The sequence below is a fragment of the Hippocampus bargibanti genome, linkage group LG04 (assembly GCF_051943395.1).
Source record: "Hippocampus bargibanti isolate YZ-2025 linkage group LG04, ASM5194339v1, whole genome shotgun sequence".
Classification (NCBI taxonomy): Eukaryota; Metazoa; Chordata; class Actinopteri; order Syngnathiformes; family Syngnathidae; genus Hippocampus; species Hippocampus bargibanti.
In genome coordinates this window covers 21409862-21424168 of record NC_142737.1, presented here as the reverse complement: position 1 = coordinate 21424168, position 14307 = coordinate 21409862, and the positions used below count along the sequence as shown (strand labels likewise).

The 14307-nt window shown below is 43.9% G+C and overlaps 1 protein-coding gene across 4 annotated transcripts in view; it reads left to right on the top strand.

Annotated features, from left to right (window-relative positions):
- Nucleotides 1–14133, top strand: part of igsf9b (immunoglobulin superfamily, member 9b) — a 32669-nt gene extending 18536 nt beyond the window's left edge. Inside the window, exons 1-20 of one of the 4 annotated variants that reach the window (XM_088994691.1) lie at nt 1187–1298; nt 2289–2435; nt 3088–3239; nt 3415–3532; nt 4415–4556; nt 5265–5410; nt 5500–5642; nt 5752–5892; nt 5983–6099; nt 6179–6329; nt 6461–6572; nt 6650–6825; nt 6906–7144; nt 7308–7392; nt 7476–7646; nt 7733–7769; nt 7973–11227; nt 11387–11556; nt 11729–11943; nt 12131–14132. In XM_088994691.1, coding sequence (XP_088850817.1) covers nt 3108–3239; nt 3415–3532; nt 4415–4556; nt 5265–5410; nt 5500–5642; nt 5752–5892; nt 5983–6099; nt 6179–6329; nt 6461–6572; nt 6650–6825; nt 6906–7144; nt 7308–7392; nt 7476–7646; nt 7733–7769; nt 7973–11227; nt 11387–11556; nt 11729–11931 — 5538 coding nt within the window. In that variant the 5' untranslated portion in view covers nt 1187–1298; nt 2289–2435; nt 3088–3107 and the 3' untranslated portion in view covers nt 11932–11943; nt 12131–14132. Of the gene's footprint in view, nt 1–1186; nt 1299–2288; nt 2436–3087; nt 3240–3414; nt 3533–4414; nt 4557–5264; nt 5411–5499; nt 5643–5706; nt 5893–5982; nt 6100–6178; nt 6330–6460; nt 6573–6649; nt 6826–6905; nt 7145–7307; nt 7393–7475; nt 7647–7732; nt 7770–7972; nt 11228–11386; nt 11557–11728; nt 11944–12130 lie in introns of those variants that run through there. The other 3 variants (XM_088994689.1, XM_088994690.1, XM_088994692.1) reach the window with 3 other exon arrangements.
- The last annotated feature ends 174 nt before the right edge of the window (nt 14134–14307 follow it).

Genomic DNA, 14307 nt, shown 5'->3' with positions numbered 1-14307 from the left:
CTGTCATGTGATAGCTGCTGGAGGAAAACAATCCGGAAGAAGAGGAGCTACGAGGTTGCGGGAACCCTTAGGGTCGACGCAGCTATTGTGTTGGCCATTCTCTCTGTTGTTCACCAAATGGTCAAATGATGTTTGTTCCTTGAAGCAGAGGGAATGATGGATATGTCTGTGGGGGAGTTACAGAGCGTAGAGGTCAAGAGGGTTTGCCTCTTATCGGTTGTCAGTGGATTATGGATGCTCACAATTTGAGTAACCTCGCCATAACCTCTCGTTCATTTCCTTGGTTGTTGTCCTACTCATATGATTGATGATCTTTAGTGCTTGTGTTTAAGTATTTCCTTGTGTGCAAGCATCAGCCAATAAGCAACATGGGCTCAAAGCACAGCACCTGCCAGTGTGAGTTCAAGTTCGGAGACTAAGTCTTGAAAAACGTTTATCAGTCAGTGTCACCCTTTTATTTGTCTCAAGGCTGAATAGAAAACGGATGCCTTGCCTTTATCGCTTTCTTATGTGCCTCAACGTGATCCGGTCCAGCACATTTTCAACCTAAACATATTTTGTCTTTGTGCCATTTTCTTAATTTTCACCCCTGTGCAATCAACTCTCCGCTTTCCACGCAGCTATGCTTCTTCAGCAAATGAATTCAAATCTAAACATACCGTCCGGGTTTTCCTTGGTTTCATCACTATGGTAACAGGCGAGAATGCAGAGTGGGGGGGGGGTCGTCCCTTTGTAGTGATGGACGAGAGTGAAGCAGCGGGGAAGGGTTAAACGTCCAACAGAGGAGCTGCAATCCCAGTGGCGAACCTGTGCAAGCATCAAATTTTGAAAACTAACACGTTACCACGTGACACAAAAAGCCACAAATGGCGGCACTGTTTTTTGTTAATGCACATTCAGGAGTTGTTAGCCATACGGGGACGGTTTGTTCTTTGATTTTGAATATCCGCACTGATATTGTTGCAAGGGAAATCAAGGGATGGAAATGCCCAAGGTTATCATATCTCCTTCTTCCCTCTCTGACCTGTGATTCGAGGCATTAATTTGATGGAGCATCTCAGATGAGAGTATTGCCTATCCGGGGTTTGACAGAGTTGAGTCAATCATTAAACGTAGCCATTAAGCACAGCAACAGCCCCAGCCAGGAATGCGGGGTTAATTATAAGCCATTGTTGTCTGTCTTCTGCTCACAGCATGCGTTTCACCCTGTCTGGATGCCATGTCAAAAGTTAAATGAATTTCATAGCTTTGAGGCTCTATTCTGGACCAGGCTTTGGAAAGGAAAGTCAATAGGCAAGGTATTATTTTTTCCGCTGCAATACTTGTTTCAAGGTTGTCCGGCATTCTGTAATCATTTTCTTCTTGTATTCACTGTCTGACTGTGTTATCCCTGCTTTGAGATTTAATTTGGGGTACTGCGGGCTGAGGTGTAGATTAAATTAAATATTTTAAAATGGAGTTTGAGTATCTTGCAAAGAAGAATAATAAAAGGAATCAACTGAATTTGCTCTTATCCTACATAAGTCAATCAGACAAGAATGCCGTGATGCCGGGGACATCCCAAACTCTTGTTTACTTTCAAAGTGCTTTGGCCACAGCTTGGTATCAACAACGTTTGTGTTCCCTTCTCCTGCACACACCCTCCTGTCGTTAAAATGGCGGAGATTGTAGGGGGTAAAAAGAGTTCATTGAGAGAAGGAATAAAAGGAAAGAAAGTGAGGAGGGGAAACTTCAGGCTGCAGTCACCAGGCAACCAATAGATCAAGTTTCAAAGTCGAAAAGGGAGGGAAAAAGTACAGAGGAGGAAGGGGGGTGGAATTCTGGGAGTTACGACAGCCACAGAGGAAATGTGTGTGTGTGTAGCCAGGCATGGGTGCATCTGTAGTGATGCCACTTTCTCTGGTAATCTGTTTCCTTTTTGCCCAAATATATATTTTTTATTACTTTTTTTAATCACCCGAAAATATTGTCATTTTATGTCAATTGAATCATTCCTTTCATAATTTATTAGTGCACTTCAATTTGTGCAGCCCCTCATCCTCAGAATATTCTACCGTACTTACTACCCCTCCTGATGTTGAAAATAATTATTTCTTACAAATATCAGTGGCTCTGTGTGTGTGTTTTGTTTTTTTTTTTTTTTTGCGCACATCAAATTCATGACTGGCTGGGACGTTTGTGTCATCGACAGCGTAAGCTTGTTTCCTGCATGTGCTGGCTGCGGTGATCTGGCTGCCAGAGCGCACTGACCCCCCTCATCTCTCTGACCCTATCCCCTCCTCATACAGGGCGGGTCTCACTGACCCGTGGCGCCTCCCTGCTGGTGGAACGGCTGACCCTTGAGGATGAGGGCTGGTTCGAGTGCCGCATCCTGCTCCTGGACAGCAAAACGGACGACTTTCAAAACGGCACATGGACCTTTCTCTCCATCACAGGTGCAGCACCGCAGGCTTGTGGACAAATAAGAGCTGCTCATTTGTCAGCTCATCGCTGGTAGAGGCAAACCAAAATCATACTTCCACAGCATGACATGTAAACGATGAGTGATCTTTAAATGTGTCTTCTCTGCTGCCTTTACGAAATGCAGTTTGCTGCATTTTGTGTCATTAAGGTTTTCCTTAGTTGCTGAAATGTGACAGATGAAAATACTTGTCACGTATATCAACGAGGCAATCAGGGCCACAATCGTGCCACAGAAGAAGAAAAGTTGAGTGTGAAAAGTAGATTTCATTCTGTTGTCCTTCACTCAATGAAAGGCCTGCATTTGGTGCATCAGGTTGCAAGTAACCACAAGACACGAATCATTCATACGATAGTAGTTCGTATTTCACTGGAACACATTCCACAAAAGAATTGGTGAGATAATCCCAATATGGAATGAATCTTGTGTTTGGATTCTGTTGCATTTATCGTGACTTTGGATAGTCCGGTGCAAAGAAACAAATGACGCAAAAGGTAATAGAGACCATTTGCTCTGTTTTTTCTTTGTGAATCAGCTTCTAACCAAAGCTGTACTTCATTACATAATCGTAACATTGCATGAAAAAAACACAGATTGGTGTTTCATTTGCACTCTGTTTGTTTCAGCTCCTCCCGTGTTTATCAAGATGCCTCCGACTTTTGTGGAGGTTTTGCTTGGAGACTCGCTGACGCTCAGCTGTGGAGCTCATGGCAACCCTCGCCCAACTGTTGTGTGGCACAAAGATGAGAGCCCGATTGAGAAACATGAAAAAATCAAAGTGAGGAAGATGACTCGTTTGCATTCATGTCTTTGAATGGAAACTCATATCAAATGTGCTACCTTTCAATTCCACTGAATCAAATTGCTTTATCTACCATTCAATAATCGTTTTGTTTCCCAACTTTTCACCTTCTATCCATGATTCTTGTTTTTTTGCCGATGGCCAATTTCAGGTACACAATGCTTCCCTGACTTTGACGTCAGCCACAAGAAGCATTTCTGGAGTATATAAATGCCATGTTTCCAATTCAGAGGGCAACCTAACACATGAGACGCAGCTTCAGGTCAAAGGTCAGTTTTGGAATGAAAAAAAACAAACTTGTTCTTCTCTCTTAACCACTGCAGCGATAATCGTCACCAAACGTGCTAAAACGTGCTGGCAAAACAAGGATTATATAGATGATACAGTAGTTTATTGCTTGAATTACAATCCAATAGCACATTTATTATACATAAAATAAGGTATATTTGTGTACACGTGAGACGCAGCTTCAGGTCAAAGGTCAGTTTTGGAATGAAAAGAAACAAACTTGTTCTTCTCCCTTAACCACTGTAGCGATAATCGTCACCAAACGTGCTGGCAAAACAAGGATTATATAGAATTTGAAAGTACAGTACTGTACTCTAACACGAACGAAGAAAATGCTGTCGAAGGAGATCATTGAAAAACACGAACGCGGTGTGCGTTTCTGTTACTTAGCTGTCCCAGTACCATTACGCTAAGTCGACCATTGCTACCACCCATTGACAACTACCATCACAAAGGTAAATAAAAGGACTTTATTATCCAGGACAGTTCATTTCTTTAATTACAATGCAATAGCACATTTATTATACATAAAATAAGGTATGTTTTGTGTAGTTTTAAGGCTTATTTAGTAGAAAATTATGTTTTATGGGGAACTGGGAACGGATTATTCTAATTTTTAATGGTTTCTTATGGGAAATATATGTTTGGCAGACAAACCTTTGGCCTTACACACACACTTTTTGGGAGCCACTTAACTTCGTAAGCTGAGGTATCACTGTATTTGAATCAATCAAACTATAGTGCGACCTTCTGTTCATCTCTTGTGCCTGAATCAATGATGAACATCTTAATCTGTGCACAAAACTCTCTACATTTACCGTGTATGTTGTGTTCAGCTTTTTTTTTTTACTTTGTCAATGAAGGTCCCCCAATCATCATCATCTCGCCAGAGGACACCACTCTCAATATGTCCCAGGATGCTGTTTTGCAGTGTCAGGCTGACGCTTATCCTTCCAACCTCACGTATGAGTGGGTGAAACAAGGACAGAATGTTTACCATATCGAGTGAGTCGCATTAATCTTTAGCAACACAATACCCTTATCTGATTCAGCAGAAAAGATATACGTAAATAAGATCTGTCACAATTTGCAAGGTGGTTTTGATGAACCCAAAAAATGCAGGCATGAGGGAGGAGTAGGGTGTATTTGACAAATATTATTAAATAAAGTCCGCATGAAGACAATTGCACCGTTACAGTGTACAGTGTACACCCTAGTCTTCTGACATTTTTAATATGCTTAGAATATTTTGTTTTTTATATTTTCGCCCCCCACCCCCTTTCAAATTGCTGCTGTAGACTGCAAATTTCCCCATTGTGGGACTATTAAAGGCGTTCTGATTCTGATAGGGGCAAAATCTCAATCAACAAAGTGATCAGAACACAAAGGTTCAAAGTCGCAAACAAAACCATGAGTAAAACATGACAAGATGAAACAAACCTGACAGGGTGAAACAAACAATGACCTGACACTGACTGGTCATGCCGGAAGTCCTTTTGACTGCCAATGATTACAATGACCAACACCTGTGCAGCTGCAGGCAGGGCACGACAGTACAACTGGTTGGTCGCAAACCGAAACGTGACCAGATCATTGTCGACCATGTCCAGATGATCAAAAGAATTGATAACACAATTACTGACTTCACTGAAATTGTGTTTATTTAACGATGAGAATAATGTATTAATAATTTTTTTGTTTTTTTTGTTTTAGATCTTTAAAATCCAGAGTGAAGATTTTGGTGGACGGAACCCTTTTAATCCCTAATTTAATTCCAGAAGATGCTGGAAATTACACCTGTATCCCTACAAATGGGATATTGACTCCACCTTCAGCCTCGGCACATCTCAAAGTGAAACGTAAGAAATTTAATCTTCTTGTAAAGCCAAACCTCAGAGTATTATATATGCTTGTTTTGTTGGAAAAAAACAACCACCCTCCGTTGTAGACCCTGCTCGAGTTGTGCGAATGCCTAGAGAAACCTACTTGCCCTCCGGAATGGAGGGTGTCATTGTGTGTCCTGTCCAGGCGGATCCTCCTGTTCTATATGTGAACTGGACCAAAGATGGGAACAACTTAAATCTTGACAATGTAAGTTGAGACGTGTTTCATTCCTGTTTCTCTTTGTAATGCGCACTCTTCCTGTTCAAAACAGAAATGGGCCATATATTGTTTTCCACATTTAACCTATGTAATGTAGCTCCCGGGCTGGATGGTGAACTCTCAGGGCTCAGTTTTTATAGCAACGGCAAATGACAATGCCGTGGGCATGTACAGCTGTACTGCGTATAACAGCTACGGCACCATGGGTCAGTCGGAGCCCACCCAGGTCATTGTCCAGGTATGCAAGGTTTCTCCCACTGTGTTTTGTTGAAGAGGTTTTTGTCTCGCAGAAAGACAAATTTGACTAAGGGATATCTCTGTGTTCCAGGATCCACCCACATTTCAGGAACCTCCTCGGCCTGAGTATCTTCAGGAGGTTGGCAGGGAGTTGATCATCCCTTGTGAAGCCGAAGGAGATCCCACGCCAAACATAACATGGAGCAAGGTGAAGATGTAATGCTCATGAACATAAAGAACATATACAAGTATGTTTGTCATGCTTTTTTTAATGTCTTCCTGAGCAGATTGGTCCAAGTCCTCGCTCTCAGTACTTTGTTTTGGCTAATGGTTCCCTCCTGCTGCAGCCTCTCAGTAAAGACCACCAAGGGGGCTGGGAGTGCTTGGCTTCTAATCGTGTAGCAACTGTCAGTGTAGGCACTGTGGTAATGGTGCTAGGTAAGTGGCTCCATGTCAGAAAAGAGAAAAAAAATCGAGATTTGACACATGTGTCAAGGGAGGTTAATCTGCATATATTTGCCCGTCTTTTCACATATGTTACACGGCCAAAACTCCTGTCTTTTGCTCAGGTACAAGTCCTCATGCTGTGTCTTCACTATATGTCAACGCAGAGATAAATCAAGCTAATGTATCATGGGTGCCTGGATTTGATGGGGGATATACCCAGAAATTCACTGTGTGGTAAATAGCAGAGAACATGGATGGTGTCATCTTTACAGATACAACCACAAAAGCGAATATTTCTCTTTTTTTTTCAGGGTCAAACAAGCATCCAGAGGTAAACATGAATGGGCCTCTTTACCTGTGCCCACATCCAAAAAATACTTGTTGGTCACTAGTCTTCTGGCTGCGACTAGTTATCAGTTCAGTGTCCTACCTCAGAATAAACTGGGCTCTGGGCCTTTCAGTGAAATTGTGACTGTAAGAACCCAAGGTTTGTGATTAGTTTTGGATTCTTGGCATTTATATCCTCTTTTGTACTGGCATGCATTTCAATCTGTTTTCTCCTTCTAGCTATACCAACAGAAGCCCCAACAGTCATCACCACTGTGCTAAGACTCGAGCCCCCTGTAAGCTTGTCTGCTAACCGGACCGGACAAGGTGTTCTTCTCCAGTGGTCACACCCTGACATTCCATCCTCTCCGCTGACAAGTTATGTACTTCAGGCTCGACGGAATCAGGGCCAGTGGGTCATCCTTAGCGGCAACATCAGTGCCAATGAGAGTGAAATCCTTGTACAGGGACTGCTTCGCGTAAGGCGGATTTCTTTGTATTTGTTGGCTCTTATGATCATCCAATGTTTTGTGCATTTATGCTTCTGGTTCTCGTTTCTCAATGTTACAGTTGCTGTTTTAATAAATAATAAATAGCGGAAATGAGTCGTTAATGAGTTAATCCAATCTATCTGTTGCTCAGGACTCAAGTTATGACCTGAGGCTAATGTCCCGCAGCAATCAAGTGCGAAGTGAACCAAGTGATTTTGTCACTATATCTACAGCAGGTAAATGACAAAAGTTGAGGTTTACATTTTGAAAAGTATGTATGATTTCTTGACTAATTGCACTCTGTCTGATTGGGCTACAGGGATGGAGATTTACCCCCTTAGCCCAAGTTTCTTGGAGCTCGTTCCCATGCCACTCCTGGCAGGTGTGCTAGGAGGGGTGTGCTTCCTTTTCATGGCCATTGTGCTCTCATTAGTAACAGCTTGCTATATGAGAACCTGGAGAGAGCGTCGGCGTAGGAAGAGACAACGAGGTAAAACATGATTCATGAATGGAATTGAAATCCTTATTCATTATGTTTAGCAGAGCACATTTTGAATGTTGCTGTTCTTCTCTTAGATGTCCCATCCGCCTTTCAGAAGAGACCATCTTCAGAGTAAGTGTCCTGTATTGAATACTGTATTAAATATGGAACTGGAAAAAAAAGCTGCAAATAAATTAACGAATGTACCAACTCCTGCAGTTCATGTTTACTCTTGTTTGTCTCTGCACTGTTTGTACAAACAGTATTGCATTTCTATAATTGTCATCATCATCATCACATTCTTTTCTTTACCCGTGTCCTTTTTCCCCCTTCAGAGCTCGATCTCCTCCCCGCAGCCCAGACAGTGTGTTGAAACTGAAGCTGTGTCCATCCATTCCCTTCTTCCCCACATCCTCCTCACAGTACGGTCGCTCCTCTTTCGATAAAGCCAGTCGAGGAGAGTACCAAGACCAGCGCAAGCACCTTTTAGCCAACTCATCTCCACCCCCGCATTACACACTATTTGAGAGCCACCTGGGGTCCCAGGCTCCCTCCCCAACTTCTTTAGAGTCTATTCACAGAGGCCCAGATGGACGTTTCATAATCCAACCTCTAATTGAGAGTTCCAGTCCCTCCAATACAAAAAATCTCAAGGACATATTGCAAAGTAACGGAGGCGCAAGTGGCTCAGGAAGCAATCGGACATCCTATAGGGACTCCCCAAAATCAAGTGTCCCGAGTTCTGACAAGGACGAGAAGAAAGGTTCGCCACTTACTGTGGATGTGCTGGAGCTGAGTAGGTCTACGTCCTCCCCAGGTAGAGTACGGGCCATTGCTCGGACCTTCTCCCGTCATGGATGCTTTTACTCTGATGATGAACATGGCTCGCAGAACCTCCTGGAAAGAGCCAGTTTCTATTCGGACAACAGTGAGAAAAAAACGAGTGATTCTTTGAAAAGGCATCGCATGCCAGTCCGCACTGAAGACCTTTTCCCCATTTTGTCCAGGAGAACCTATATCTTGGATACAGAGGCAGACAGAGCACCATCCTCTGCCTATCAACCTCTTGCCAGTCACCTGACAGATGACAGCACGCTTCTCACACAACTTGACAGTGAACTGGAAAGCGATAGCATGAAAAAGTGCTTACAACTGGCCAAGGAAAGGGAGGAAATGGAGCGTGAGCTAGAACGCTATACGACCAATCACAGAAACCAAGACAATGGAAAAGAGAGCCCTAAATGTAGCGTAACCCAGTCCGATGAAGAACCTGTATGGAAACTACAAGATGTTACACTCCGTCATAAACAAAAGCCCTCTGGCCACACGAGTCGGGTCGCAGACTATCGAAGGGCGTGTTACTTTGGGAGCACGAGTAGTCCTACGGACCGATTTCCTCCATCTCACATTGAGTGGGACATTAGTCCTGTTACAGCCATAACTCACCTTGTTCCAGGAAAGAGCCACTGGGAGACCACATCAACAGGATTACAGAAGTTACAGCATCCGCAAACTACAGACTTTCTCGCTGCTAATTTATCCCATTCTCCAGTGACTCAGAACACCTCCCTTCCCATGCCTTCCACGGATGTGACATTTGAAAACTCCACAGTTCAATGTTTGGAGATGACACCCAGTGCCAAGTCACTGAGTCCCCACAGAGATTCAGATCTGTGTAGTAAGTCCATGACGGAGGGCCGAAGGGAACATTTTAGCGTTGGAGGTGCTGCGTCACGGACCAGAAATTCATACGCGTATGGCACTCGAAATTGGGACTCCGCTTCTCAAAGTCCTTTAGTCTTCAGCAAGTGCTCTCCAAATCCTGGTTTCACAAGGGATCCCGGTCCCGTGGGTCTCCCAACCTCCTTCTGTGAGCATCAAGTTCAATCAAATGGCACAGAGAGTAAACATCAAGGTTCTGATGAACATCACAGTTTTGAATCAGAGAGAGAAGGTATCCGAGCACACTCGAGGAGGAGCGAAAAATATCTAATTCCCAGCCCCACGTCGACACTGAATCTTGTTGAAGAAGCTCAAAGTGATCGATCCCAATTTTCTATCCCCAGAATGTCAGGGTCATTTAAGACCAAGACAGTGGTGTCCCCTCCTAAAATGTCGCCACTGCAGACAAGTTCAATTCTGGACTATCTAAGCCTTCCGGGTTTTATTGAGATGAGTGTCGACGATCCTGCGGAACAAGCTGAAGTTCCAGCTGCTGCTGGACACTTTTTGGACCAAAAATCTGTCCAGTCCATCGTGGCTAAGCCTGACGTAGTCCCTAAAAACTGGGAAGTTCATGTCCAGGAAATTGCACAAACGGAATCGGGCAAAATGAAGGGTTGCTTTGAACCACCGCATTCTCGAGAAAAACATGGCGTTGGGCCTCAGGTTGAGGCACGGGAATCTCTGCCCCGCGTCAGGTTTCCAGACGACATAAGAACCCTATCGCCTGCTCCAGAAAAAACCAGCAAACAACTATACAATGAAAAAACACAGATTCGAGCTGAAACTAAAAGCTGTGAGTCAAGACTGGGTTCCAGACCGGCGCACGCTTTGCTCAGTGCCGCCAGAGGCATGGCAGACATTGTGTCAAAACATTCTCCCAGCTTCATGGATAGTGTTGAATCTTTTTCAGAGCAATCCCAAGGAGCGAGACAAGGGTCTCCGGGAAATAGGGCCAATAACATTGCATTACGAATAAGTCAAGCCCCTGTGCCATTTCTTAAGAAATCCTTCAGTGTGGGACCATGTAGAACATTCTCAGGTATGGGACCCCCCCGACCTTTCCTTAAGAAATCTATCAGTTTTGGCTCCCCGAGATGGGAGCACATTGAGAGCCCGAGGACTTACATCTCTGAAAAATGTTACTGGGATGAGCTCCCAAATCCTGACGTCAGGGTGAACTCTTACAGCTTAGGTCGCACTCCTTCTTCCTTTCTCCCTCCGGGTCCTTCCTGGAGAGAGTATGTCCCCCTGAGGCGCCCCGCCGTGGGTAGCTTGGATAGGGCCCAATGTGCGCAAAGATCTAGTCCCTCCTTCTTCACTCCTACCATGTACCCACCCAGAGAAAGGCCAGTCTCCCCAGTGTCGGAACATTGCGATCCACAAAGGCAAGCAGCCGTTTTCTCTGATTCATCAAGGTGGTCCCCCTCTTACCAAGATATGCTGAGATCTGCTCAGTACAAGTACGTCCCCATGTCCACCGGGATTCCGATGCCCAATCATAACCCCTGGCCCGGACCCAGAACGGAGAACATGAGGCTGATGTACGCTAGAACGGGTCCTCCGAGGTCCTACCTTCCCAGAGGCATCAGTTGGCCCTCCCCCATCTGCATGCCTTTTCCTCAGAGGGAGGTTGACAGTTACAGACAGGTCGACAGATTGATGAGGAGGGCGGCAGAGACAGAGCCTCGAGAGGTCAGAGAAGGGGGCAGGGCCAGCTATGCCAGTCAGAGCAGCGGGAGGGGCAGTGCCGGTCTCTTCCGCCAGTCCATTTCCATCACGCCCACACTCCTCAGCTCCCCCGAAACCACCGAGGAGAGCGAGCGGCACAGAGCTGAGCGAGATCCGTCTGAGAGGAGATCAAAAAGGTGAAACATTTCCTCACTGGGAGTTAAACAACCAACACGACTTTTTCTCACGGTGGAGGGATTTGTTCTTGTTACCAAAATAATGCTGTGTTTTTTTGTCTCACTTCCTGTATATGGCATTGCATCACTCTGACTTTTTGCTTCTGTGTATCCCGCTAGAAGGAACACGTCAGTAGATGAAAGTTATGAGTGGGATACTGCAGAGGCATGTGTGGACTCTGAAGTCCTGGAGGCCTTGAGGTTTGATGCGTCACAAGCGGATTTGCGGAGAAACAGAGGGAGGCTTGTTTGCGATCAACCCGCTGGCCTCCAGGACCAAGGAACGAAAGGTGATGTCACTTTCTGGATGTGTCCGTGTCCGTGTCCGGCATGCGTGCGCCTTTGGGATTGACATTGAATGTGACGGTGCTGCATGTGCTTGCCCCATAAGTGTTGTGATGATGGTGAGCTTTTCCCATGACATCCATCCATGCGTTTCCTGTCCCCCATGCCCTCCCTCAGGCTCACCTCCCCCAGCCTGCCCACCTGTTTCCAACACACCTTGCAGCCAGTACCGCCAATCACTTAGCGAGGCGCGTTTCAACGCTCTCCGGCAGGAGTACCATCAGTACAGGCGGGCTCAGGAGTGCATCTCTCTCTCCCACGAGCTGTTCCTCATCCCTGGACACGATTCGGACTCGGACATCAACTCAGCACTGTTGTAAAAGCAGAATTCGGTCCGTCACTCCCTGGCTCCCTCTTTTCCTTGATTTCCTTTCATTGTTGGCCTGCCTGCCTCTTGCCTGTCACTCACGCCTTTTTATGTTTCGTCAACTTGTGCTCGCATGTAAATTCTTCAGTCAAAAATCTCTTCATTCTCTTCGGAGCTATACTTGAATGCTGTCATGTTCTTTGTTTCCACAGGTGTGTCTGAGAAAGACAGCGGGTAGAAAACAACGGATGATGCATGAACAGTTTCACCTTGTGTAGAAATAATATTTTTTCTTTCATCTTCGAAGGGATTATTTAACTCATTCACTGCCAGACATGTGCAAAAATGTGTCCACTCCAGTGCCAGGGTATTTGTCATTGTCACTTGAATTCCAGGACCCACAGAATATTGAGTTTTAGGACGACATAAACATTCAATATGGCGTTAGAAACCTTAGACTCTTTTCTTTCATCAGAAACAGAGAGTTAATTCCTAAATGATATAGGTCTGGAGTTATATGAGCTTGAAATGAGCTCGGCTGTCCAAAATACAGACTGTATTGGTTTATATAGAGCTTTAACAACAGCTGAAGCAGGAACAAAGCACTAACATAGAAAGGGGGAAATGCTGCCCCTTGTGGGAAAAAAAACATTGCCAGAGGCCATGGCCAGCGCTTTATCGGCACCCACGCATGAAAAAAACAAAACTCGAACACATTTGGGAATGGCGCTCTACGTCATATTTTCAATTCCCAAATAAATTTGTGAATGACAGTGAAAGAGTCAAGTTTTCAAAGTTTCCGCAAACAATTTTGATTATTTTTTTGACAATCAGTCACAAACGCAAATTGTCATACCTCACTTTTCCAGCATAATCAATTTCAGAAGGTACTTCGAAAAGCGATTTGTTTGAAATCCGATACTATTTTATTAGCCCATGATTAGGGGCTAATACTCCATGCAGAAATAAAACAAAAGTCAGATTTGCATAAACCACAACAAAAGATGTCTGCTCGCACTGAGGAAGCGTCACTTACTGATTGTAAGGAAGCAGAGGAGTCAAGTGGCGTTTTCGGGTTTGCTCAGTTTGGTCGTAAACTGAGTCATAAAAATCTCAAATTTTCTGGTCAAAAACCAGTTTGGTCAATAACAGAGATGTTCGAAAACCGAGGGTTGACTGTAATTGAAAGAAAACTGCAACCAAACCGCTTTAGAGCTGCCACACCCGATGCGATGCTTCCAAACCAGGCGAGGACTGAATCTGCAATTCAAATTTTGTACTCACCACAAAACGAGTGGCCCAGACTCTGCGTGTGAAATTTTGTGGTAGAGCCCTGCGCAGCATATGAGTGTTTAATCACTGTGACATTCCACTGAGCGATGTCCCTTCGTCTAACCAGCAGCTGACAACAATGAAGGTGTTATTTCAGATTAAGATTATTTTGTTTTGATTAAATAAGAAGAAAGCTAATGACAATTATGTTCCTAGCCTAAATGTCTTCTGTCCTACCTTTTGCCCAACTACTGACATTCTTGTTCTCAAATCTAATATAATGAATGTTCTTAACCTCTAGTACGAGCACCTCAGGGCTGTGAGTGATGTTAATTATTCTTCTTGGTAGAGGTATTTTAGTTTCATTTGCATCTCCAATTTCCCTCAAATTATTTTAACTCTCGGCGTGTTTATCCATTGAGGTGTACAAAGCTTTACTTGCATTGGTGTAAAAATGTAATTGGATGGAATAAGTCATAAAGGAAAATTTTGCTTGCCTTTTTCTCCCTTGAGCTATGCTTTCGTGTTTTTTAATTAGTTCTGATATGCAAACATGTTTACAATTCACTGATGTGAAGACAGCACTGTGAATGATTGAATTTTTTATAAACTGTGCTCATTTTTTATTGTAAGGTGACAAATGACAAAAGCTGATTTGGTCACACGACAACTTGTGACATTGCAAGGTACTTTGCGAATGGTTTCTACTAAAATAACCAACCCCAAATGAGAAGCAACTGGAGTGTTGATTTTGAAAAATGAAATGTTTTATATTATTTTGGTGTTTTATATGTTTGTAATGAATAAAATGATTTATTGGAGTAATAAAAAAGTTTGTCCATTTTATGTTTATCCCATGTGGGAGACAGTCATGGAAAACATTGTTATAGCTGGTTTATAAATAAATCTTTAATGTTCCGTAATAAAGATGATTCTGAAATGTTGTATTATTTGTAACGACCAGACCTCACCACCCACCTGTATGATAGTTCTCCAGCCCTGAGCACAAATACTGTACTTTGTTTACGCCCAGCTCCACTCCGAACAGCATATTGATTGTAAACAGTACTCGTATTCAGTCTGGAGTTCACATTTTTTGATTGTTTTGGCCTAATTC